Source organism: Triturus cristatus, chromosome 7, assembly GCF_964204655.1.
Source record: "Triturus cristatus chromosome 7, aTriCri1.1, whole genome shotgun sequence".
NCBI classification, from domain to species: domain Eukaryota; kingdom Metazoa; phylum Chordata; class Amphibia; order Caudata; family Salamandridae; genus Triturus; species Triturus cristatus.
Window position 1 is genome coordinate 1,302,217,551 of NC_140590.1, and position 27,257 is coordinate 1,302,244,807.

The 27,257-nt window shown below is 49.7% G+C and overlaps 1 protein-coding gene across 9 annotated transcripts in view; it reads left to right on the forward strand.

Annotated features, from left to right (window-relative positions):
• LOC146811945 (eukaryotic translation initiation factor 2 subunit 2) overlaps positions 1–25,158 on the forward strand; it is a 268,399-nt gene extending 243,241 nt beyond the window's left edge. For 6 of the 9 annotated variants that reach the window (XR_014966807.1, XM_085618911.1, XM_085618918.1 and 3 more), the window contains one exon: positions 24,681–25,158. Coding sequence is in view for 8 of the 9 variants with exons in the window: in XM_085618911.1 (XP_085475037.1) it covers positions 24,681–24,856 (176 nt within the window). In the remaining variant the exon portion in view is untranslated. Of the gene's footprint in view, positions 1–18,000; positions 18,033–24,650 lie in introns of those variants that run through there. The other 3 variants (XM_085618913.1, XM_085618912.1, XM_085618917.1) reach the window with 2 other exon arrangements.
• Positions 25,159–27,257: the final 2,099 nt, after the last annotated feature.

Here is a 27,257-nt window from a genome sequence, read left to right on the forward strand (position 1 = left end):
CAAGGTCATTTCCCCCTTCCATCTCAATCAATCGGTGGAATTACCTGTCTTTTTCTCGCAACCTCAATCTGTTGCAGAAAGGGCCTTACACACACTTGATGTTAAGAGGGCTTTACTGTACTACATACAAAGAACGCAACCTTTCAGGAAGACTAAACAATTGTTTGTTTCCTTCTCTCCACCACATAAAGGCAACCCCATCTCTAAATCAGGGATAGCTAGGTGGATTGTAAAGTGCATACAAATTTGCTATCAAAAGGCAAAAAGAACATTATCTGTTCCACCTAAAGCCCACTCTACTAGAAAGTTAGGGGCTTCTATGGCTTTTCTAGGGAACATACCCTTAGATGACATCTGCAAAGCAGCCACATGGTCAACACCGCACACCTTTACAAAACATTACTGTGTAGACGTGCATTCCAAGCAACAAGCTAGTGTGGGCCAGGCTGTACTAGAGACACTTTTTCAAACCGCTGCAACGGATACCGGTGGTCGCCGCTAAGGTTGGGTACTGCTATATAATCTATGCTAAGTGTACAATCTGCAGCTCATATGCCTCGAACGGAATATGCTACTTACCAGTATGCATCTGTTCTTGGCATGTAGAGCTGCAGAGTTGTACACGCCCACCCACCTCCCCGGCTACCTGTATCCGTTCCAGTCCATCTTATTTAGATACAACACACATGGGTTTCTCACTGTTATTACTACGCTCCATCATTTCCCTGTTGGCGAAAAACAATCTGAGGATGGAGCCGAAGCCCATGCGCAGTACGGACCGAAGGAGGAGTCACCGAACTCGGGACTTCCAAAGACTGTCCAAAGAACAAAAACAAACTGCAAACATCCGGGCCCAACACCAGATGGCGATCTATGCTAAGTGTACAACTCTGCAGCTCTACATGCCAAGAACAGATGCATACTGGTAAGTAGCATATTCCTTCTCATGTGTAAAAAATATTTATATATATATATATATATATATATATATATATATATATATATATATATATATATATATATATATATATATATATATATATATATATATATATATATATATATATATATATATATATATATATATCCTACAATGTTTTCAACATGGCAGAAATGCTGAAATTACATAGGTTTGCATTGTAAGACAAATACCCTCCTAACCCATAAGGAAAAGAGGACATGCACTGAACAATTGTCATATACCAATGCTTTATTGCCACAAGGAAATAATGAAACAAAGACAAAAAACTGACACCTTGCCTTTAAGGCTTCCAAGTTTAGGGTACTGTGCCTTTAAAACCTGCAGGAGACCCTCTTCTCCCATCATGCACCACAGCTGACAGTTAGGTCAGTTCTTTTTTCTGGCTCCTTCTGTGAGGATCCTGGAATTTGAGCTCTTCAGTTTTTTGACTGAAAGTGATATATTTGACAGTATCTGATCCCTAGAGCTATATTCTACTGTTTTTTTGGTCTTTTCCAAATTTTTTCGAGTCAGAATGCCTGCTTTATTTCGGAAATGTCCTTCCTGTGACAAGAAAATGACACTGTCAGACCAACACTCGGTGTGTATTGTGTGCCTTCCATCTTCACACAACCCTGACCAGTGTTATCATTGCCAGAAGTTTTCTAAAAGGACTCTGCGTGACAGAACGCATCAAGCTTTATGCAAAGCTGGAGAGGGATAGAAGCAATCATGGAGGTGGCCATGGAGACTTCAGAGCGCCCTATGCAAGCAACACAGAAAACGGCGTCGTTCCACCTCCCGAGTCCAGGAAGAAGCAGGTGACCATGTTCGTCGATCGCCATCGAAGAGGCCGAGGTACTCTTCAGCGTCTAGGGACAAGTCATCGTCGAGAGACTCCGCCACATGCCAGTAAGTCTGCGTTGAGGCACAGCACTTCGGGTTTGAAAGCTGTGGGTCCAGAGAGACCTGCTAAAGCCCTGTCAACGTTGAGGCTTCCGTCGACGTAGAGACTCGACGGCGAAGATCATACCGCGAGTGGTCATGTCGACGTCAAGAGAGTTGTCGAGGTCATATCATTAGACGTCGAGGAGATCTACGTCAGCGAGGCATCATGGGAGGTCGAGGTCGCCCCATCGCTGCCGTCAAGGTCCCCCCATAGCCGTGGGCGGTCGACTTCGAGACCAACGTCTAGGACAGGACGACGTTCCTACAGCAGATCGCCACACAGATCAACGGCGAAGGTGACCCAAACCTTATCGACGTCAGGAGCCCAGTCGTCATCTCCAGGGCTGAATATTGTGCAGATTTCTCCAGAGAGATTTCCTAGAGCTGGCGAAAACAGGGTTTACGGTCTGTCGCCTCGGCGGCTGCAGGGCGTTTGAACAGTTGACCGCAGAAGTCCAGGCTCGGACTACTCTCGGACATACTCACCTTCTAGAACCTCAAGAGACCCTGATAGAGGCGCTCCTGCAAAATCTTCAAAGCCGCCTTCCAGAAGACCAAGATCGCCGTCTACACACCGATCAAGGGCCCAGGGGTCGTCACAGCTCATGCCATGAACCTCCACACAAGAGGAGGCGCAGAAGATCATCCACCTGGTCTTCATCCACGAGGTCTTCTGTGCGGGACTACTCGCCAACCTTTTCATCAACGCCGCCTTCAAGGGTGTCTCCCATATCTGACATCGGGACTTTCTCTGACGTACTTGGCAGAGGAGCTAAGAAACTTTTTATCAGTTTGTACACTCCTGTGGTCCCTACATCAATTATTTTTGCGACACTGCACCATCGTACAGCTCCCAGACCTCTGCTACCTCTGGTGTCAGGCTTTTTAGAACCAGCTACGGCCACGTTCCTCACCCCTGCGACAGTGGGGTCAGTTACGTCGATCGCAAAGAAGTACAAAGCTCCAGACCAGGATCCCTTGTTCCTTAGGTCTGATCCTCCGGCGGATTCAGTCCTTGTGGCAGCCGCCAGGTAAGCGCACTCCGCAGCCTCATCAGCTTCAGGTCCTCCAGAAAAGGACAGTAAGCAAATGGACTCTTATGGCAGGAAGATGTGCAATACTTCTGCATCATCCATGAAGATTGCACGTGCTTCAGCCCTTCTTGGGCTGCAGCCCCCGCCCACTATGCCAGCTCTTGACTTCATATATACATCCCGACCCCGCAAAAATTAGTCACTAAATTATACGCTTTTACTCTAACGTCCACCTCCATTTCTACGGACCGTGCGCGGGAGGCGTGGGGTGCGGACCTTGCGCAATCCGACTGGCTATACTGCTGCAACCAGATGAAGTTGTCCCCAAATTATTGGCTCAGTCTGATACATTTTAAGTACCTGCACAGACTGTAGCGTACCCCTGTTCAGCTCCACAAGCTCGGGCTCATACCCAGTGATACCTGTATGCGTTGTGCTGCCCCTGCTGCGGACTTCGCGCATTTAGCGTTATGCCCTAAGGTTCCGAATTCTGGCGGGCGGTGTGTTCCACTATCTCTGACATTACAGGCACTACGGTGCATCCCGACCCTCCCCTGTGCCTTCTTGGTTTTGTAAAATTCTGTCCAGATGCTTCTCGACGCCTGATTGCGATGTTGCTGGTCCTGGCCAGGCGTAAGGTGGCCATGTGCTGGGGTCGCAGACCTGCGCCTAGGGTTGAGAGCTGGCTGGAGGACGCCTCAAGGTGCCAGACTCTGCTGTCGGAATTCTGGGACTTGCTGCCCGCCAAATCCCGTCCTGTTGACATCTGGGCCTCTCTGGTGACTTACCTCCATTCCTGTATCTCTTCCAGGGTGCTGCCTCTTCCACGCTCCCTGCCGGCGCTCCGCCTGCGGCGGCTGCCAGTGCTGGTCATTGACTGCCTCCGCCTTCCTTACAGGCCCCCGCCCGCGGCACTTACCAATGATGTTGTAGCAGAGTTTGTGACCCCCTCTTGGGGAGGGACCCCAGTGAAGTGATCTTGCGATTTCAGCCTCAACATGTGCATACTTCTGGCAAGGTGCAGTCGGCTTGGTTTTTTGAATGCTTGACTTGGTCTATACTGTGTTGATTTGAGCTGTTATGTAGCACAATGTAATGTCTGACTTGCAATTCCTCAAAGGTTATGGAAAAATTAATAAAAAAAAATTCATAAACCAATTCATACTACCGCAACACTTCAAAATGTGTACACTTCAAAAAATATTCCTGCAAATCCAAAAGGGGGATTATTTGGCAACAATAGATCTAAAGGACGTCTTTTTACATATCCCTATGAACAAAAAGCACAAAGTACCTGCGGTTCCTGTACAACAAAACACTACCAATTCAAGGTACTTCCGTTCGGCATAAAATCAGCCCCACGGGTGTTCAGAAAGTGTCTAGCCACCGTGGCGTCATCTGAGAAGAAGCAAGTTCCACGTCTACCCCTACCTAGACGATTGGCTAATAAGGGGATGCACGAGACTGACCTGTCTCAACCATGTTCAAAAGACAATTCAAACTCTACAAAGACTGTTTTTTTCAATAAACCACAAAAATTGTCAACACCAGAAAAAGAGAAAACCTTCCTGGGAGCAAGACTGAATACAAATGCTGAAAGCAAAGGCTTATCCCACATAGGCCAGGATACAAGCTATCCACCACAAAATAGCCCTCTACCAGGGGGGGACAGTCTGACAGTGAGGAAGGTTATGAAACTAATGGGCTTGATGGCATCCTGTATCCCACTAATCCCTCCCGTTCGCCAACACATGCACCCGTTTCAGGAATGGCTCAAAAACAGCTGGTCACGGGCCACAGGACTTTGGAAGGATCTTGTGGTTGTTACACAAAAAATGCAAGCAGAGACGCATGGTGGGCATCCAACATAGCTCAAGGGAAACCTTTCAGTTACCCAACTCCATCTGTGACAGTCACTACAGATGCACCCCCCAACGGATAGGGAGCACATCTCAACCAGCTAACAGTACATTGCAATGGAGTGAACAGGACTCCATCAAACCGATCAATTTCCTAGAGATAACTGTTTATCTGATAGACATCTAGCCGCAGATTCCTTAACTTAGATTTATCCCCAGGCGTCAGACTGGATCCAGAAACTTTTTGCAGCAGCACCTCTGCGCGCCGGGGGACGGCGCCACACGACCACGCCCTGACGTCATCCACGGATGTGACGTCAGCGGGGCCATTTAAGTCCCTCCTGGCGCGCTGACGTCAGTTTCCTCCTTTTCCACGTGAAACGCGGATCCGGAGTAAGCCGGTCCTCTGGCCTGTTTTCAGGCCCCATTTGACGCTGTTTGCGTCTGGAACAGTGTGCGGGGCTTTAAGACGTGTGCCTCCTGTTCGCGGCAAATGTCCGCGACCGACCCAAACCTTATCTGCATGTTGTACCTGGACGAACACCACAACTCGACGGATTGCGATGCCTGCCAACAACTCAAGCCGAAGTCATGGCGGGAGCGCCGGTGAAGCTACTTTAGGCTTCCCGGTCGGCGTCGTCTCGGCCCCCGGCCTCCTCTTCGGCGGCAGGTCCCGGTAGCAGAGGGTTCTATTTGCGGCGTCGGTCCCCGTCTAGTTCCCGTGTGCATCGCTCGCACGTCCCTGGTAAGTCCTGGCACCGAGGTAATCAACCTCCCTTCCTCCTGTTGTAGTGGGCACTAGTTCCCGGACTTCTCCGGTCGTGCACCCCCGAGAGTTTGCCCTCCCCTATCCGCCATTTCCTGGTGTGGGGGCGACTCAGACCCAAATGGCAGTTTATGCCACGGCCTTGCTGGCCTCCCTTGGGTCCCCTTCTCTCCCTGGGCCGTCCTCTGACCCCCCCCCCCCCTGCTACGTGCAGGGTCTCCGGTGGACTCGGCAGTGGGTTCGCCCCCAGCGCAGACTGAGCACCTTGCCTCAGGTGATGGAGGTATTGTGTCAGGGCACGGCTGGGTCCCCCTCTTCGGCCCGTAGCACCCCTAACGTGTTGCATAGTCCAGTGGAGCTCCCTGTGGCATCGCAGGTGGTTGTTGGTACTCGCAGCTAGTCTCAGAGTCCCCATCGGCCCTCCGGACAGGCGGCTGCGTTTTCTGAGGCAGCGCCAGTCCAGCGCCATAGACTTGCCTCCCCGGCTCCGTTCCTTACTTCGGAACCAGAGCCTGTTGGGGACGAGGCTGAGTCGGTGCCGGACGAGGCTGAGTCGGCGCCGGACGAGGCCGCCCTGGCGCAGCCTCGACGCCAGGTCGTTGACTCTGCTCCGGAGGCCTCCTGGAACAGTTCGGCGTCACCCCGATGTCCATCAACACCGGATCCCCGTCAACACCGGATCCATCCTTGCCTCTCCACCCCCTTGGAGTTTGATGCTCCGGCAGACACTCCGCCTCCTCAAGAGCCCCTTCAGGACCCTCATTCATCCATGGGGCTTTCTCCCTTTGGTCATTGGTCTGCTCCTCCTTTCGTCGGACAATACCCTTGGAATGGGCGGCTCAGCTTACAGCCCTCACCCATGGATGAGTTACTCTCCCCTCCTCGGAGGGCTCCCGAGGCTGGTGTGGCCTTTGTGAGGGTTGTTTCTATGGCCGTCCGCATTCTGCGTATGCAGCCTACTTCACTTCCCCTGCCTGTTGACCCCCTGTTGGATGTTCTCCACCACGGTTCGGGGAATGTAGAGCCGCTTCTCCCTTTCGAAGCCTCCCTTTATGATGCCCTTCTGGGGACCTGGGCTCGGCCGCAGTCGGGTGATCCAGTGGCTAGTTCCATCATGCACCGCCTTGTTTGTTTATCCGCACGTTCACGGGCTTGTTCTGCAAGCTGCCTTTCCTTCCTTGCCTCCTCCCTCCCGGGAGTCTAGATGGCTGGAGTCGTGGGGTCGTAATATTTTCGCCTCCACTAGCGCTCCCTCAATACAGTGTGTGTTGGCTCGGGCTACTTCTGCCCTTTGGGACTCTGCCGAGTCTCTTATCTCTTCGACCTCTGAGGGGGACTCATGCTGACCTCCTCCGTCATATCCGTGACAGACGTGACCTGGCAGAATTTACTATCCGGTTGGCCCTGGATACCTCAGACTCCTTAGGCCGGGCTATGGCCGGTTCTGTTGCACTACGCTGCCATGCTTGGTTGTGGGATGGCGTCTTCCCGGAGAATATTCGGGAGTGCCTTGTTGACCTGCCTTTTGATGGGGTCCTTTTGTTTAATACCCACGCCAACTCAGCGCCTCCTTGCAGGCTTTTGCCCCCCCCCCCATAGGCTTGTACTTGGCAGGTCTCGGGTCATCATACCCTGGGGTGGTTACCCCTCCTTCCTTTCATTCCGCATCCACAAGTCGGACCATGCGTTTTTGGGCTGGCAGTAAACCGCCTGTGGCGGTGTTCCGCAGGTTTTTCGTGTCTTGACCTGACTATGGATTACCCTAAGAGTTCCCCATTTTTTTGTTTTTTTTCTTTTGGGGCGTGATATACCCCAGGTGGTATGCTTTTGTGTAGCTCTGCTCCGCACCAGGCAGGCGTGGAGGTCTTTGGGCTCCTCCCATCCCCTGGTGTCCTTATCTTACTGTTTAGCGTGGTTTTCCGTGTTGTGCCTTCTGGCACTGCCTCCCACAGGTTCCACCCTGCTTGCGCCTTGTTTGTTTCATACTCCTCTTCTAGGGTTTTTTTCCTTGTTGCTGAATGTTCTTCTGCCATTATCCCTTTGGACGTCTTTTTCAGTGTGTTTCAACACTCTTCTTCCGAGGCTGCCACCCTGCCGCCGGTGCTTTCGGTGGGTTCCTGCTTTAGCGCCCGCAGCTGCGTTGGTCTCGTGGCTCGCCCTTTCAATATATACCCACATGCTGATGACCACTGGTCCTATATACCCGTTTTTCGGGCAGCAGTTGGGTGCCTTGTGCTCAGGTTTGCCATAGTTCTACACTGCGGCTTTCTTCTTTGGCACGTTTTATAGTACACTTCGGTGCCTTTTCATGCTGCTTTTGCCTAAAAAGGGTTCCCATTGGTCCGCTCCCTGGGGTGAGCCTCCTCTTCTGGATGCTTTTCTTGGGGTTCTTGTCTGTCCCGTTCATGTACTAACCAGTCCCTCTCTTCTGTGGGGGTGCTTTTCTCCTCCCAGTCGGAGGTGGTGGTTCCGGAGCTCTGAGGTGGTTTTCCACAGCTCTGTGTGCACTTCATGGTTCCTATAGGCGACTCTGACACTCTTCAAATGCTTTTTTTCCTTCAGGTTTCACCCTTATCCAAGTCTGGTGTGCCTGTGGGACAGTTCCTCTTCTGGTCTCTCTTTCTCTTTCTCTTTCTTTTTCTCTTTCTCCCATCTCTCCCTGCCCCCCCCCCTCGGCCTTCGAGTTGCCTTGTTGGACAGTCCCTTAATCATCTTTGCCATGCCACTTGCTTTGTCTCCATAGCTGTCTGCTACGTGCATGTTCCTCGTTGTGCCTCAGCAGGTTGCTGTCCGACTCTGTCGCTTTCCTGTGACTGAGTATTGCACTTGGCATGTCTAGTGTTTCACACCTGCGCTTCTGGGACGTTCCTCAGTCCCTGCTTCTTGCCCTTCGCTGCCTGTCCGGCCTCCCTTGCGTAGGCCCGCCGGGTAGGCTCTGGTTCTGTCACTCCATGTTGTCCTCTGGATCTTGGTTGGTGACAACTTAGCGGCCATTGGGCTCTGGGAGTAGTACTTTTTCCTTCCCTCATTATGAACTCTCTCTTCCATTCTGGGATTGTGGTTTAGTGCTGTTATTCCATCTCGTTTTCACACAGGTGAGGTCTCATGCCCTTCTGGTTGTCTTGTGCTGCCTTTGCCTCTCATTGTCTTTTGCTCTTCCGAGCTGCTTGGTCTGCTGATTGGCTGCACCGCGACAGCTTTCCCCATTGTACGTCACCCTGTTGCAGGCTCGGTGCTCTCGGGCACTTTCTGTTCTGTCGCAGACCCACCTCCCCCTTGGGGTATGGCTGTGGTATCTATTCTAAGTTAAGGAATCTGCAGCTAGATATCTCTATCAGATGTACGAGTTACTTACCTTCGGTACCAATGTATCTGGTAGAGACGTCAAGCTGCAGATTTCTTAACACCCACCCATCCTCCCAGTTCTTCGAGGACCTTTCCAGGTGGGGTTCTCCACCTTGCCTCCTTTCAGTTGGCACTGGTCTTTATCCAGGGTGCTCAAGTTGATGCGACCCTCTTAGACTTTGCCTTCTGCAGCAGCCTCCCTCTGGGTGGCTTCTCTTACTGTGGAGTGGTGCTTTTCGCTTTCAACAGGAGATTCATTCTTCCCTTTCTCTGCATTCCTCCACTATAGTCCTTCCAGTGTGGGGTCTTCTCCTGTTCTTTTCCCTCCCTTCATTGGTTTAGGGTTTAGGGTTTCTTGTCTCCTCTGCAGTTGCCTCTTTTCGGGTCTATTGGGCTGTGCCTTGGTCCTCCGATCTCTACAGGGGAATGCACCATTCCATGTAATGTCACCTCGCAGTGGATTCTTCTTCCTGTGCTCCGCCCTTGTTGGCCGGCACGGTTCTGCGTTGTAATGGCAGCCTTCCTGTTTATCAGGACATTCTTCTCTTGTTACTCAGCCTCTGGGGAGGGTCTACGCCTCGCGTACGGGGTTGTTTCTCAGAGCGGTGCTCTGCTCTTACTACTTGTTTTTTTGGTATACAGTGTCTAACACTGTCCTTTATGATCATGTTATGCACCATCCGATTTCTTTGTTTTTCGGACTTTTCCTCCTTCGCACACTGTTCCCATACTTACACAGTTTCGTTGGTGGCTCCGCGTTGTGCCCCGGAAAAGTTTCTCCGAAGAAAACTGACGTCCGCACACCGGGAGGGACTTATATGACCTCGCTGACACCACATCTGTGGACGACGTCAGGGCGGGGTCGTGGGGGTGCCGTTCCCCGGCGCGCAGAGGTGCTGCTGCAAAAAATTTCCGGAGCCAGTCTGACCCCTGGGGATAATTCTAAGTTAAGGAATCTGCGGCTAGACAACGTCTCTACCAGATACATCGTTACTGAAGGTAAGTAACTCTTGCTTCTGGCCCTCAAGGCATTTCAGAAACCTATTCAGAGGAAAACAATTCTAATACAAACAGACAATACAAACACAATATTCTATCTCAGCAAACAAGGTGGAACAAGGTCTTTTCCACTGAGCAAACTGGCACAGGAAATTTGGCACTGGGCAATACCACAAAAGATCCATCTATAGGCAGTACATCTACCAGGAGTAGACCACATCACAGCAGACCAACTGAGCAGACAGAACAATTGCTCTCAAGAATAGGAGCTGAAACAGACAACAATTCAGTACCTATTCGTCATCTGGGGAACACCAGTGTTGGACCTGTTTGCGACAATACAGAACAAGAAATGCCAATACTTTGCCTCCAGGTTTCCACACCACCTGTCAAGGGGAAATGCATGTTTACTGAATTGGTCTGATATTTGTTTATGCCTTTCCACCAATACCCCTAATGTAAAGGGTGCTACAAAAGGCAAATGAGCCAGGAACAAATATGATTCTCATTGGCCAAGGCAAGCATGGTTCTCCACTCTCCTAGAACTATCCAGAGGAGAAATGATCAGGATCAAAACAAACACCTGCTGACAATGCAACAGTGCCAGGAACCAGCAACACTGCAACACTGCAACTAGCAGCTTGGCGCCTGAATACATAGAATTTGGTCATCTCAATCTACCGATAAGAACCATGGAAATACTCAGGCGAGGAAACTATCCACGAGAAAGTGCCATCTTTCTTGCATGGTATGCCCCACTTTTTGCTGAATGAATGCTGACTGAGTGTGCTCTGGACTCCTGCCAATCAGGTGCCCGGGGCTTATGTTCCTTCCCTAAAGACCTCAAACCCAAATTGGCAAACCCTGGCCACATGTTAGCCCCTGGTAAATGGTACCCTAGGTACCCAGGGCCTTGTGACCAGGGAAGGCCTCTAAGGGCTGCAGCACTTATTGTGCCACCCTTACAGGCCCTGTACCCTAACACAACCACACTGCCCTCGCAGGCTGAGTGTCTGGGTACAAGGCAAACCAAAGAGTCGACATGGCACACATCCCTGTGTGCCATGCCCCCAACCTACACTGCCTTGGCATACATCAGCCACCCCTCTAGCTGGGTGCCCTATGCCAGTGGTGTGGGCACAGGAGCCTTATGCCCCTACAGTACCCAGGTCCATTCCTGGGCACTGTAAGTGCAGTGCTGCCATTTAAGAGTATATGGTGCTGAGAGCTTGTCAAACACTAACTCCACAGCACCATAATGGCAACACTGAAGACTGAAGTTTGGTATCCAACTTCTCAGCACATTAAACCCGCACTGATGCCAGTGTGAGATTTAATGTACAACGCACTACAGAGAACATATTAGAGATGCCCCCTGAAACCTAACCTGCAATCCACGTCTGGTCTGAGAGGCTGCCTAGGCTGCCACACAGCAGACATGTTGCTGGACCCCTGGTTGGAGAGCCCTCCCTCTCCTGGGCCTGCAACAATGCACATCCTGGGCGAGGTGCTAGGTGGTCTTCCCCCAGAATGGGCAGGGGGAAGCTTCAAAGGCATGCCGCCTTTGTGAGCTTCCCCAGGCTGTACTCAGCAACTGGCCCCCACCGGTTCTGACCCCCACTCTGGCGGGAAGAATGGCCGGAAACCCCAAGTAAGGACAGGGGATGTGCCAGCCTCTGCCAACCCCACCCCTCAGGTGGGGGGGGCGAGGTGAAGCACATCTCTGGGCTCTCGCCATCTTGAAGATGGGAAGCCCTGCCCAATCAGGACTAGGCTGCTGCTCCCGTCCCACAGGAGAATGGCAGGATAGGGGGTGTACCCACCCCAGGGCAGGGACCCATTTGTCCCTGCCCTTTACCTACCTGTAACGCCCCTAAATCTAGTATCTAGAGGCACCCTGAACCTTCCTTCTCCAGATTCCGAAAAAGCAAAGAAGAGCAAGAAGAAAGACCTGCAGTGCAGCTGCTAGGAAGAGGAAGACACCAACTGTTTTGGCCCCAGCCCTACCAGCCTGTCGACCCTCGAACCTGCTCCTGCTAAATCCCGGCACCTCCTGTGGCCAGCAACCTCACAAACCCCGGAGGACCTGGATACCTTGTGCCTCTGAGCATCTGGGACCCCCATGAGCAGTGGCTCTGCTGAAAGCAAGTTCTAACCCCTGGCATCAGCCCTGAACCACGAACCGCACACACTGCACCCGCCAAACCTGGCCTGTGCCGGAGTGAACAAAGACCCCCGAGGACGTCCCCCTGGCGACTGACCCCGAATCCAGCACCCAAGGACTCACCTCGATGCTCCTGACGACACCTGCAGCCTCAGAACCAGGTACCTCCCCCCCCCCCAACCGCGATCAACAGAGGGTGAGGGTAAGATTTCCCGACATCAAAAGGCACCCCGGCGCCCTGTGTCCCCCTGTGACCAACTCCTGGGTACCTACCTATCCTCCAACTACCCAACTTACCTCTCGAAGTGGTGGTGGCACCTGAAGAATCTTCGTCCCCGAGCTTGCAGCTTTTGTTCATCCTGGAGCTTTCCCATTGAAATCCATTGAGCGCCCGAAGACTCAAAAGCACCCTGCACCCAGCCGCCTGAGTGGCCCTGGCAGTGTAACTTCTACTCCTACCTATTTGCCCTGAGCAAGTGGCCAGGCGCCCAGCTCAAACAGCCCCGTGGCCTGCTAGTCAGCAGCCACCAACCAAGGACCCCCTGCCTCCCATAGGATAACATTGGGCCTAACTCACTCTGCACCCTGTGCCGCTGAGGGTTTAACAACTGTACTTACCTGACCCTGGGAGACCCCGGAGTCTGTGCCCAGAACCTTAACTCTGCCAGTTGAGTACTTACCCAAATGCCGATAAGCCGATTTTCTTCCATAGGGTAACATTGACTGGTTTCTTCAGAAATTTCTTCTAAGTGTGGAGTTTCTAAAACTTAAAATATTCACCTAAAATCAACCGAGTAACAAATACTCACCTGCTATTAGGTGAGCTCCCAGTGCTGGATCTTGGTGCCCAGCACTGACCCTGAAAAGTACTCACAACCGTACTTACCATTAACCCAATTTTCTTTCACAGGAAATCATTGACTGTTTTTCCGTGAAATTTCTTCTGTCGTTTTTTTTTTTTTTTTTTTTTTGCAAACTACAGATTCTTTAAAAATCGAACCAACTGTGAAAACTTAATTACTTACCTGTTTTAGATAGAGGTCCCAGTACTGAGCCTAGGAGCCCAGTACTGGATTACAAAAGTAACGAGTACATACTATACCTATAACTCGAATTTTCTCCCATAGGGAATCATTAACTGTTTTTCTATGAAATTTCTTCCTAAGTGTCAACTTTTAAAATAGCAAAATATTGCCTAAAAATCACAACAGTAACTAAGTCGACTTTACTCACTTGTTTCCAAGACCTGTCCCAGGACTTAATCTAGGATCCAGTCCTGGAGTTAGAAAAGTAATCCTGAAAGTAATCTATTGCAAATAACTTAACTCCCATTGAGCTCAATGTATTATTGTGTTTGAAATTGTGTTGCCTATTGCAACAACCTGTAACTATTACCTACAAAAGTCAATTGCATATTGCAAAAGTATTTAACCAAAGCATCTCAATACTCAAAAAAGCTTTATTTCGGAGAATCTCTCCATAAAAGGTACATAAAATAGGAATATAAATACATTTAAAATCATACATTGGATAGTTAAAAAGTGTTAAAAAGATTGGAACATTAGAACACCAGGACAGCGATATATCTGCTTATTACATACAATCATGTGCAATTTAACCCAGTACAAAATTAATCAGGTTAGCATTTTCAGGTACCGCTTTCTCTTGTGCCAGAAAGCCCCCAGAAATTTGGCCACGGCAAACACAATGTAAGCAGCCAATTCACTCTTGAGAATTCTGAAGGCTTCGTGGCACCTGGTAAAGCCCAAATTCCTACAAACGGGAGTGATCCATTTTCTGCGCGCCTCACTATAGCCCGGACAAAAAAATATGATGTGCAGCTCAGTTTCGTCGCATACTCTGCATGCTGGGCAAGTACTGGGTGCAGACTCAGACCAGTGACTAGTGAGTGCACGTACTGGCAGGGACCCGTGCCTCCATTGTAGATAAAGCTTCCTAATTAGTACAGGGTAAATATTGTCCAGGATTAATTCAAAGCTGTAGGCATTTTTAATACAAAGGAATTGGTGCGTTAGAGACCCTAGGGTTATAGAAGGTCGGAATGTGGGAAACTTAGAATTGTAATACAATTTGGTTAAAACCTTTTTAGGAAGCCTGGGGCAAGCATCCAGGGGGTCGTTCCAAAGAGCATCGAGACCTAGGCCCACCAGATTGTTCCTTACAAATTTAAACCAGGCAATGTTCCCCGAATTTGGAAGACTAAGAACTTCCTGCAAACCCTGTCTGTAATGGATCAATTCAGGTACAGCCCACAATCTACGCCAATAAATCAGTGGGCGAAGCGCCACTTCTTCTTCCAGGGGTCTAATGCCTAGGTCAAGTCTTAATGGCATTAAAGGTGTACTTTGAGGAAGGGCTACTAGGCACCTAAGAAACCTATTCTCCTCTTTAGTCAGACTAGCCAAGACTTTGTGACCCCACAATTCGCTGCCATAGATTACGGCTCCTCTGGCTTGCACCCTGTAGATGTGGAGCGGGGGACCTATGGGTTTGAGGGTCGACCTATTCTTCCCCACCATCCTTAGTATCCCACCCACATGTTGCGCTAGTTTCAGCCTTGCTTTCTCCTGGTGCGGACCCCACCCCAATTCCTCATTAAGGGTTACACCAAGATATTCAAAGGTGTTGACTCGTTCTAGCGTGTTGTTCCCTATGCATACGATACGGTGGAACCTGGGTGGCGGATTGAAGACCATAAATTTAGTCTTTTGAGTATTAATCTCCAATCCGTGCTCTCTACAAAAGTCCCCAAAGCCGTCCAGCACACGCTGGATTCCCATCGGCGACTTGGAGAGAAGGAGGGTATCATCCGCGAACATAATTGCCGGAACCCTCCTTCCCGCCAGCTTTGGGACATCGGAATTGGGGACCCTATTGAGGTGATCGATAACCCCGTTGACAAAGAGGCAGAACAGGGTCGGTGCAAGTACACACCCCTGTCTTACCCCTCTGTCAACGGGGAACTTATTTGATAGGGCGCCATGCCTACCACACCTCACTTGAGCATAGGTGTTGGTGTGGAGGCGGATGATCATTGACAAAAGATCACCAGGCACCCCCGCTCTAGCCAACACTTCCCACAGCTTACCACGTGGCACCAGGTCGAAGGCTGCCCTTAGGTCCACAAATACAGTATAGAGGCTGCCACCCTCCAACTGTATTGTTTTCCAGTATAAAAGGGACAGTCTAAAGACCTGGTCTATGGTGGAAGTCTTTTGCCGAAACCCAGCCTGGAGGGGGCTCAAAATATCCCTGTCTTCGATCCAGTCCAAGAGGCGATCCAACAGAAGCCTCGCAAAAAGCTTCTGAGGGACGTCTATCAGACTGATCGGTCTGTAATTAGCCGGGATTAAAGGTGAGCCCCTTTTAAAAATAGGCACGATCTCCGCCCCAAGCCAAGTGGGGGGAACCGCCATACCATGTACGATGGCGTTAAAGAGAACCAAAAGGTAGGGAGCCCAGATTCTGACCGCATGCTTTAAAAGATCACCCGGAAGCTTATCAAGACCTGGCGCTTTTCCCGAGGAAAGGCGAGTAATTGCCATTTCCAATTCCTCCAAATTAAAGTCTCCCATCTCGGAAGAGTTATCAGTGGTTAGGGCAGCTAATGCCCCAACCTGGGTTCCTGGATGGTCCAACCCAGCCGCACTGTAGAGCAATGAAAAATGTTCCTCCCACACTTCTGGCGCGATGTTTCCCTCTATAGCCAGAACAGGCTCAACTGAGCCATGTTTGACTATTTGCCAGAATTTCCTTGGGTCTCTGCTTTTGAGTGCGGTTGTCATTTCTGACCAGTTCTCCCAGTCCCAGTCTATTTTGGCATTTTCAAGAAGGAGCTTATAAGCAGCCCGCTTTTCCCTAATTACCGATAAAGCCACCTTATTTTTAAATGCCCGGAGAAGGTCTGCCTTGGCTTCCCTACAGCTGGCGTTGAACCATGAGGCTCTTTCTCTCCTCACTTTCCTGTCCCGAACCACAGGGTTCAATACCTCGGCAAGATTGTTACACAGGGTCTGATGAATGTCCCCAAGGGAAATGCACCCGTCAGGCGAGGGCAATAGTGGGAGAAGTCTTCCCACCTTTTCGAGGGCTGATGCCACCAGCTCGTAGATGGTCCTGATACAGTTTGGTTTCTCTAGGAGCTTGTCCCACCTTATTCTTCGCCTGTTGCTAGATAAGGTTAAACTTGGGGCGCTTACTCTATTTTCTGGGACAGCAACATTAAGAAAGCCATCAACAGCCAGAGAGAGAATCAGGCCATTGTGGTCACTGTCGAACCTGGGGGCTATTTTAAAATCTAAAACTAGTTTCCAGTCCTGAAGTTTGATCATTATGTAGTCTATCCGGGACTCCTGGCCTGGTCTATTAAAGGTTGGTTGCGGAGGTGTGTCCCCTTTAAACCTGCCATTGCAAGCTCTAAGTGAGTTTGCAAGGGTCATTGTTATTACTTGGAGTAGGAGTGGTGAGGATGACCTAACTGGCGGACCCACAATACTTGGAATATCCCAGAGATCATCCTCCTCACTACTAAGCCCATCCAGGTGATTCGGGAGTGGTTCGTACTGAATATTGAAGTCACCTCCAACCAAGAGTGTTGCTGAACCTGAGAGAGAGTCAAGGAATGTCACCAGGGCCTCCATTGTCCCTGAAGTGCCCGCAACTCCGACCGGTCTGGAATATACGTTTACCAGAGTCAGGCCCATTCCAGTGGGCCAGCGTAAGACCACACACAGGATGTCGACTGAGTTGGTTTCTAGAATCTCGGCCTTGCATCCAAGGTGGGAGCCAATCCATATTGCCAAACCACCGGACGGACGACCCTTCCCTCCCCATCTGGCTAGAACATTAAAAGTTGCAAACCCAGGGTAACAATAGTTTTCTCTAGCCCACGTCTCCTGGAACATGCATATATCATGTTTCTTTATAAAGGTTGCCCATTCACTACAATCTAATTTGTTGGGCAACCCAGCAATGTTCCAAGATAGGATTTCTAATGATCTCAAAACCGTATCGGAACTTATAACAATCTCATCGGGAGTACTTTGTACTGGCACTGGGGGTGCGCGAACCCCGCTACCAGAGCGTTCCCTGGCTGGGACAACCTGTGTCGAGTGGATCTGTCTTAGCAAACCCCCACCCACCGCATTTTTCCTCTCCGCCCCTAATACGGGCCGGGGGGGATGCGTAGCTGATTCCTCTACAGACACGAAAGTGTGTTCGTGGGGCGCTGCGTAGGGGTCAGACAAAGATAGAACTAACCCGAAAGGAGTGGATTTTTGCGAAAAAGAAATCTGCGGTGGGGGAGTCAGATCAGTATCCACAACCTGAAGCTCCACAGTATTGGGCCCTTTGTTAAGGAAACTCCTCTGTCAATCGCAGTCATCAATGCGTGATAGACCATCGAATCTATTTGCGACTTCCAGAGGGGTAAATGGTAATCTATAGTTCGCCCTCCTTGGGCCATGTCGATGGCTCCCGGGGAGCACTGTAACCCAATCTAGTGCATTTTCATGAACCGCAGAAGAGGGTGCATAAGTGTGGCAGTGGTTATCAGTGGTTACAGGGAATGCAAAGGGATATGACGCCATTCGTGCTGGGGCCCTAGGGTATGCATTCGATAAGACTGGAGGTCTTGGATAAAAATATAACAATTCACGGGGATTAATGGACCCACTAGTGTTACCCAAAGGATAGTCGAGAATGTGGGTGACTGCTCTAGGGTCTCTAAAATTGATGATGATTATGTCCCCCTCAATATCCTTATTTCTACAGCCTAGCCAAGGGAGTCTCCGGACATGTAGAATCTCCCCGTTGACATTGAAGGGAAGGGGTCTATTTAACATGAGCCAATGCATGGTTTTATTTTTAAGCTCATGGAAACCTTCTTTTTTACCCTTTTCCAGAATCGGGACTCTCGTAAGCACTACCACGTATGGGACTGCCTCTGGGGGTAAGTCAACTTGGTGGCTTGGTCGGTCTCTTGCCCTAACTAGGGAATGATTCCCACCCCTATCAATTGGAATTATTCCTAGAGTAGGGTCTGGTACTTCCTTTATCAATTCACCCACATCATTTTGTACTTGGTAGTGGTGGGCTAAATTGGAAGATTTGGCCAAAGACTGGCTATCAAGACCAGCCCTGTCGTTTTTCCTGATATGAATAGGGGATGAGACTAGTGCCACAGGGGGGGGCAAAACTGAATGTACATGCTCTTTGGGTACCCCCGCATATTTAGTGATAGCTATTTCTAGATCCCCTAGGCGTTGCTCTATATTTTTTAATCTTTCGATTATGGGTAGAGCGAATGACCTTATCAATTGTTCGATGCCCTCGAGAGGGGCTGGGATCGGACCTTCATTAGGTAGGCACAGCGGGGGACAAATTGGGTCAGAAGAGAAGGGTTCGAAAAGGGTGGAAGGTCTTGTGGTCATGGTGTTTACTATAGGTAAAGGAAGTGTTACCTTTGGCAAGGATACTTTTTCTGAGGTATAAATGGGTCCTTTGCCAAAGTCTGAGTGGTTAATCTTATCCCTTGGCAGATCGCCTAGCCTCTTTCTTCTTTTGGTGGGAGGGGGCCTTGGAGCTTTAGGCGCCGCAACCCTCCCCACCTTCTTGATAGTGGCTTTGACCTTAGATTGAGAAGGGATGGTAATCGTATCAATTTCCTTAATAATAATGCTGGAAGGGAGCAAATCCGCGGAATCATGCAGACATTTGGATTTATCAGGCTCAGATTCTATGTCTCTGAGCAATACAGGAACATTGTCAGTGGCTAGTGCCTCCTGAGTAAAAGTAGGGGGACTTAGCTCAAAAGGGGTAATAGGAAGCGAGTTATCCATAGGCATCCTGTTTTTTATACATTCTATGGACCGGCGTCGCTCGGCCCTTCGTTCAGCTAGCATAGTCTCCTTTCCATTAGCCGCAGCAGCCTTAATAAAATAATCGACCAATGTACCTTTGTTTGTACCACCAGTGATTATGGGCGTGTTTATGGAAAAAGTCTCAGCCATGATGAATAATATCTCTGGGTCCAGACTTACGTTTGCTGGCAGGAAGAAGAAATTCCCCCGGTCCGGTCTCCTCGTGCCTCAGAGGGCCCGCTCTTTGCCCGGTCTTAGCCCCGTGCTGAGACCCGCGCGCGTCCCGCTAGCGCGTGTAGGCAGGGAGACGTACATATAATGAAGGGCAACGGTGTTGGGGGAGGAGTCAGGAAGAGGACCAGGTGCGGCTGATCTGCTTCGTGCACAGCACCCTGGTCCTCGCAGTCCTGAATACGCCGGTTCTTGCGGGGTCAGCACACCAACAATGCCCCAAGTAACAGCAGCAGAGTCCCGGTCCCTCGAGCGGCACCCGCGAAGCGGGGGCCGCGAGGCGCGGTGATAATTTCAAAAGAAGCTGAAGTGGAAGCCCAAGGAATCCCTCCAATGGCCAGCAGCACCAGCCAAGTTCACAGACGGAGCCCACGATGCGGGGGCTACACCGCCTGTTTAAGGTGTTGGGGGAGGAGTCAGGAAGAGGACCAGGTGCGGCTGATTTGCTTCGTGCACAGCACCCTGGTCTTCGCAGTCCTGAATACGCCGGTTCTTGCGGGGTCAGCACACCAACAATGCCCCAAGTAACAGCAGCAGAGTCCCGGTCCCTCGAGCGGCTCCCGCGAAGCGGGGGCCGCGAGGCGCGGTGATAATTTCAAAAGAAGCTGAAGTGGAAGTCCAAGGAATCCCTCCAATGGCCAGCAGCACCAGCCAAGTTCACAGACGGAGCCCACGATGCGGGGGCTACACCGCCTGTTTAAGGTGTTGGGGGAGGAGTCAGGAAGAGGACCAGGTGCGGCTGATCTGCTTCGTGCACAGCACCCTGGTCCTCGCAGTCCTGAATTCGCCGGTTCTTGTGGGGTCAGCACACCAACAATGCCCCAAGTAACAGCAGCAGAGTCCCGGTCCCTCGAGCGGCTCCCGCGAAGCGCGGGCCGCGAGGCGCGGTGATAATTTCAAAAGAAGCTGAAGTGGAAGTCCAAGGAATCCCTCCAATGGCCAGCAGCACCAGCCAAGTTCACAGACGGAGCCCACGATGCGGGGGCTACACCGCCTGTTTAAGGTGTTGGGGGAGGAGTCAGGAAGAGGACCAGGTGCGGCTGATCTGCTTCGTGCACAGCACCCTGGTCCTCGCAGTCCTGAATACGCCGGTTCTTGCGGGGTCAGCACACCAACAATGCCCCAAGTAACAGCAGCAGAGTCCCAGTCCCTCGAGCGGCTCCCGCGAAGCGGGGGCCGCGAGGCGCGGTGATAATTTCAAAAGAAGCTGAAGTGGAAGTCCAAGGAATCCCTCCAATGGCCAGCAGCACCAGCCAAGTTCACAGACTGAGCCCACGATGCGGGGGCTACACCGCCTGTTTAAGGTGTTGGGGGAGGAGTCAGGAAGAGGACCAGGTGCGGCTGATCTGCTTCGTGCACAGCACCCTGGTCCTCGCAGTCCTGAATTCGCCGGTTCTTGTGGGGTCAGCACACCAACAATGCCCCAAGTAACAGCAGCAGAGTCCCGGTCCCTCGAGCGGCTCCCGCGAAGCGCGGGCCGCGAGGCGCGGTGATAATTTCAAAAGAAGCTGAAGTGGAAGTCCAAGGAATCCCTCCAATGGCCAGCAGCACCAGCCAAGTTCACATTCTGAGAAAGTATATTTTAATACCTATTGTTGGTTCTAAAATAAAACAAGCATATATTTTTTATATAAACCATTGGCCTAGAGTTCAGTTCTTGAGTGTGTGAGACAATTTGCTGACTGAGTGTGTACAACAAATGCTTTACACTGTCCTCTGATACTGCCTTACTGCTCGACCAAGCTACCACTTTGTAGAGTAAGGTTATATCTAACCTTAACCTCTGCCAAACCTCTGAGGACTGTGGACTCTGTACACACTGTACCTATTTGGGAACAGTATATACAGAGCCACTTTCTCACAAATGCTATACAGCAAAATGGAAACGATACACCACATGGTGCATCGTAAACCACAGGACCAGTTCCATAAAGAAACAAGAATTTATCACTTATTTTACCTACCTCTTGGACAGCAACATCCAGTTTTTCAAGCCTTAAGGTACACCTTACTGCCGTAGTGGCATACACAAGAGGAAAATCATGCGAAAGCTTTTGTACTCTACCAGTCATTAAGATTCCTAGAAGGACCCAAGAGAATAGCTCCACCAAGAGCTGCACCTGTACAAACATGGAGCTAAACACAGTATTCTCTCAAATGAAGAAACCTTATCCTTACTCGTTGCTATAACATCACTACGCAGAGTAAGTGAATTATAGGCGTTTACAGTACAAGAACCCTATTTACAAATCCACAAGGATAAAGTGATCTTGAAAACGAACCCACAATTCTTGCCAAAGATGGTATCTAAGTATCACTTAAATCAAAACATCAGGCTGCCGGTTTTCTTTCAAAACCCAGACAATAAAGCAGAAAGAAGCCTCCATACCCTGGATGTTAGGATAGCTTTACTGCATTACTTGCAAAAAACAAAACCATTGTTTGTGGCGCACTCTCATACCAACATAGGATCTGCGGTCACAAAGGCAACTATTGCAAGATGGATAGTACAAGCTATCCAAGTACGTTACGAGAAGGCCAGGAAGAAATGAACAATGCAACAAACAGCGCACTCCACTAGAAAGATGGGAGCAACGCTAGCATTTATGGTCAATGTACCCATTGATTCCCTCTGCACAGCTGCAACATGGGCATCACCACACCTTCACAAAGCATTACTGTGTGGACAAACAGATGAATAAGGAAGCTCAGATTGGACAGAAGGTGCTCCAACACCCGTTTGCAAAGTGTTCCTTTCACCACAGCCTCCCCAAGACGGGAGAAACCGCGATATAATCTAATGCACAGCATGTGAATCCAGAAAAGGATTCACGCTGCAAAATGAAATGATTACTTGCCAGTAGGAGTAGTTTTGCAGCTTGAAGAGTTTTGTGGATTCACATGCGACCCACCCAGCCTTCCCCTACAAGGACAACAGGTAGGGAACTAAAAGACTAGATCAGTGTTTATTAAAACCTTATCAAGGATTACAAACCAAAGAAAGAAATAGAAAAAAAGAATCCGAAGATGGCCACCATGCGCGTCGACCTCCAGAATACGTCTGACGTCACTCAGGGGAACATACCTGGCACCAAATGGCAGAGTGGGCTAAAGAACGGTGATGGATTAAACCCAGATCAGTTGACTGGGGGTGAGTGCTTGCAATGTTCAACACTCCGTCCATTTCCTTTGGTTTTTGCTTTGTTCGCCCTAAGTTGGCAGGGTATGCTCAGACGTGAGTCCCTTGCTCACTTTGCCACTGGATTCAAGCAAGCCTGGCTGAAGACGGCTGAAATGCCAGAAACCGGTCCTAGGAAGCTTGTTTCCGGTCCAGGGAAGACATGCTGTCTGAACTGGGGTGGCAGAGTGGGCTAAAGAACGGTGATGGATTAAACCTAGATCAGTTGACTGGGGGTGAGTGCTTGCAATGTTCAACACTCCGTCCATCATTTCCTTTTGGTTTTTACCAAATGGTGGTCGACAGCGACCAAAACAAGAAAAAAACAAAGACAAATCCAGACTCAACCACTAGATGGCGGAATAATGCATAGCATGTGAATCCAGAAAATTCTTCAAGCTGCAAAACTACTACTGTTAAGTAACCATTTTGTTTTACCTTTAGTTTTCTGACCTAATGCACAGCATGTGAATCAAGAGGAGCTTCAAGCCACATAATAATTGTTAAAGGTAAGTTAAATATTTTCGTTTCCACCAAGAGGCTTCAAATTAAATCATATAGAATGCAAACTAGACCTTAGTTGTGTGTGATTCAACTTTATCCACCAGAGTGGTTGACTCATTTGGGTGGCTATCCAATCTAATGTCTTATGTAGTCTATGCAGTGGTAGCTGCCTTGGAAGTTACCTTTTGGCCGTCGCCACCTGTCCCCCTTCCCCACTCGAACTGCAACAGGAATGGAAGCACTCAGGCTCCCGGACTCTCCCAGCCAATCACGACACTGCATGGTTGTGATGGGTGTGAGTGGCCTTTTGGGCTGCTCAGGCCGTGCCTGGGAGCCTGGGCATGTTCTCCACCGAGCTGTGCAACGCAGTCAGGTGGGAACATAAGTGCGCACGACTGGTTAGCCCGCCAGGAGGGCAGTCTAAACATTCATGAGCACTTAGATGCAAACCACTCCTCAATCTAGCGAGCTCAGCCCTGCCCGACCTGACTGAGTCCTGCAAGGAAAAATTAAATGATAATGATTATTTTCTTTTTTGCACTGCTCAAAGAGCAGTGGGGCGACGCTTCTCCCTCTTAGCAGAACAGCTGCCACTGAGTCTGTCTCATACCCCAGGAGAACTTCCCTAAAAGCAGTTTCCATTGACCGAAGGCGCTGCACAGGAGTTGTCATGCACAAGCTTGTGGTGCTTATTGAAGAGTATCTCTTTATCCGCATGTCCGTATTGTCATTTTTTTATTATCTCAGTGTGTATATGCTGTGGGTATGTTGTGTTCATTGTCTGTACAAGAGACAAACATTGGATTTGCCAAAGCGTTTTTAATAATGTGATAATATTTTTACCTTCAGTCTTCTAGCTTTATGTAGTAATTCAATAGACAGCACTTTTACATAAAGTTTCACAATATTTGCAACCCTCGCCCCTCAGTCTAGTAGCAAAGCCAGTAGATCTGAAATATAAATATGCATCTCCATCATTTGCTTTTGTTTGTGTAGTATTGTGGATGGGATATGGGTGAATGCAAAAAATAGTCCATGTGGATGAATATGCGTGAAATGATGAATGAGTACATGGGGGGGGGGGGGGGGGTGCGCGCGCATCCAGACACTTTAAATTACAAACCATGACCTACCTTTGCCAATTTTTTTACATCATTTTGTAACTGGAACCTTCAAAGTTGCAGTTGTGCACATGATAGACTAGGTATGATGTATTCCTGACTAGTTTGGAAGCTGCCCACATATTCTTGATGAGAAAGAGCCTTCTTAAGACTAAACATATCACTTGGCCATTTTTCTTTCCACGTTTTCTGCATGTGGTTGGGCATTAGGATGATTATCTCATTTTTGACAGATTTTCAATTTGTCTGATGATCAGTTCAGTCAGGCAGACACTAGGACACTCAACAATCTCTGTAGTTGCCAAACATAATCTTCCCACAGTGACGTGCTAACTCTTGACTATTGCATCAAGAAGAATGTTTCCACCTAATATTTTCCTGATGTAAAAAAATCTCATCTGAATTATCCCCTACTTAGCCTTTGTCTACTTGTTCATACTCCAAATTATGGGTCACTGGATTCTGATCTAAAGTGTTGAGTCCGTGAACAATTTGAGGATTAGCTATAGAACCCTGAGCTATTTGTCTCAGACCCATATAGGCTAATGAATTGTGGTTTACATGCTAGGATATGTCTTAATTTTAGTGTAACTTGATTTCTTACAAGAAGTATATGCCAATTCAACTGTAATTTTATTCATGTTTAATTCCTGATGCAGCTTTTTCTGTTTTTTTTTTTTTTTTTGCAGAGGAGTATGTAACCTGCCACACTTGCCGGTCTCCGGACACAATCTTACAGAAGGACACTCGATTATATTTCTTGCAATGTGAGACCTGTCATTCCCGTTGCTCTGTAGCTAGCATCAAGACTGGCTTCCAGGCTGTAACAGGCAAGAGAGCCCAGCTCCGTGCCAAAGCTAACTAGTTTGGGAAACGGCTATTGGATTTGTCGACCTGTTTTGGAACAATTGAATGGTAAAACTTTCACTGTGGTAACCATTGCAATGCATTTATTGTGCTTTGGATCCATGGTTCTGTAAATGTATTGCAGTGTGCAGCTCCTTGAGGTTCACACATGCGCAGACAGAACTCAATAAACCGTTTTTCTCTGTGGTCTAATACCTGGCTAAAAAGAGCATTTTTAACCGTTCATAAAATATAGTAAAGTGCAACATAATTAAAAGTTCTGACATTAAAGAAGTTTCTTTTTTGTATGAGTGAAACGTACTCTTTTTGTCTGGAGTTATTTGGTTCAAGTGTTGGACGTTGTTCGGCAGACTGGGATACTATGAAGCATGTCCATCGCTTTGCTTAAACCTGTGTTCGAGGCATATGAGCTGCAGATCACACACTGAGGATAAGATCGCCATCTGGTGTTGGGCTCGGATGATTGCAGGTTGTTGTTGTCTTCGGAGAAGTCTTTGGTCATGAGGTTGGTGACTCCTCCCCTGGACAACAGTGCGCATGGGCATCCACTCCATCGGCAGATTGTTTTTTTTTCCGCCATTGGGTTCGGATGAACTTTTTTCCGCTCCAGCAGAAAACTTCCAGCAATCAATTTAACTCTTTAATCTTCATTTCATCGACGTCGACATCAACTCGGACCGGTTCCGGAAGCGGCTGATGGACAGGACACCCTTCAAAAAATGCCCCCAGTGTGGAGCGAAGTTCCCCCACAGTGACCACCACGAGGTTTGCAACCTCTGCCTGTCGCCGGAACACAACGAGTCCACCTGTCCAGCTTGTTCCGCTTTCCGTTCGAAGAAGACCCTCCGGGACCGAAGAGCTCGACGCCATATTATGGCCAAACCAGCTCCAGAACCGGAGGACATCTTTGCTCAAGATGTTCCCGAAGACGACACCGAAGATCTCGAGATCGTGTCCGAAGCCGACGATTCCGATGACCTCATCACTCCAGGGCAGCGTGTGAGTACCACCCCCCCTGCCCCTGCCCCATCCAAAAAAGCATTGGTCAAGACTCCGCCAGTTGGGCCCAGTCGCGACCGGAAATCCTCTTCAGAAGCCCCGCCCTCGGGCCCGGCTCCGAAGACAACTAAGCCTGTGGGTGGCTCGGGCTCGAGCAAACCTCACCTAATTGTGCCTTTAACACCCTCGGCACCCAAACACCCATTGTCGGCACCGAAACAGGCTCCAAGACCGAAATCTCCTTCGGCACAGAAACGTTCCTCGGCACCGAAGTCTCCACCGGCACCGAAACGTTCTTCAACATCGATGCCTGAAAGTCCGTCGGCACCGAAACCTCAGTCGGCACCGAAACCTCAGTCGGCACCGAAACCTCAGTCGGCACCGAAACCTCAGTCGGCACCGAAAAATCAGTCGGCACCGAAAAATCAGTCGGCACCGAAAAATCAGTCGGCACCGAAAAATCAGTCGGCGCCGAAAAATCAGTCGGCGCCGAAAAATCAGTCGGCGCCGAAAAATCAGTCGGCGCCGAAAAATCAGTCGGCGCCGAAAAATCAGTCGGCGCCGAAAAATCAGTCGGCGCCGAAAAATCAGTCGGCGCCGAAAAATCAGTCGGCGCCGAAAAATCAGTCGGCGCCGAAAAATCAGTCGGCGCCGAAAAATCAGTCGGCGCCGAAAAATCAGTCGGCGCCGAAAAATCAGTCGGCGCCGAAAAATCAGTCGGCGCCGAAAAATCAGTCGGCGCCGAAAAATCAGTCGGCGCCGAAAAATCAGTCGGCGCCGAAAAATCAGTCGGCGCCGAAAAATCAGTCGGCGCCGAAAAATCAGTCGGCGCCGAAAAATCAGTCGGCGCCGAAAAATCAGTCGGCGCCGAAAAATCAGTCGGCGCCGAAAAATCAGTCGGCGCCGAAAAATCAGTCGGCGCCGAAAAATCAGTCGGCGCCGAAAAATCAGTCGGCGCCGAAAAATCAGTCGGCGCCGAAAAATCAGTCGGCGCCGAAAAATCAGTCGGCGCCGAAAAATCAGTCGGCGCCGAAAAATCAGTCGGCGCCGAAAAAATCATCGGAGCCGAAAACTGCGTCCCCGCCGAAACAAGCTCATAAAGACCCGAAGCGGACGTCACAGACACCACCTTCGGAGCCAGATGATCTTTTTCGACCAGATCCTACTCAGAAGCGGATCTATATCAATCCTAAAACGGGACATGTGACTGCCATCCCATATAAAAAGCGGAAGCTGGACACTACACCTCCCCCAGCTCCCATACGGAAAAAGGACTGTGCTACTTCACCACTTCGTCCTTCCTCTCCTGTTTTACCTCCTAACCCGTCCCCCCCTCCTCCTCCTGATTCTCCTTTACCTTTACCTTTACCATCTCCCTATCATTCACCTCCTCCACAGGA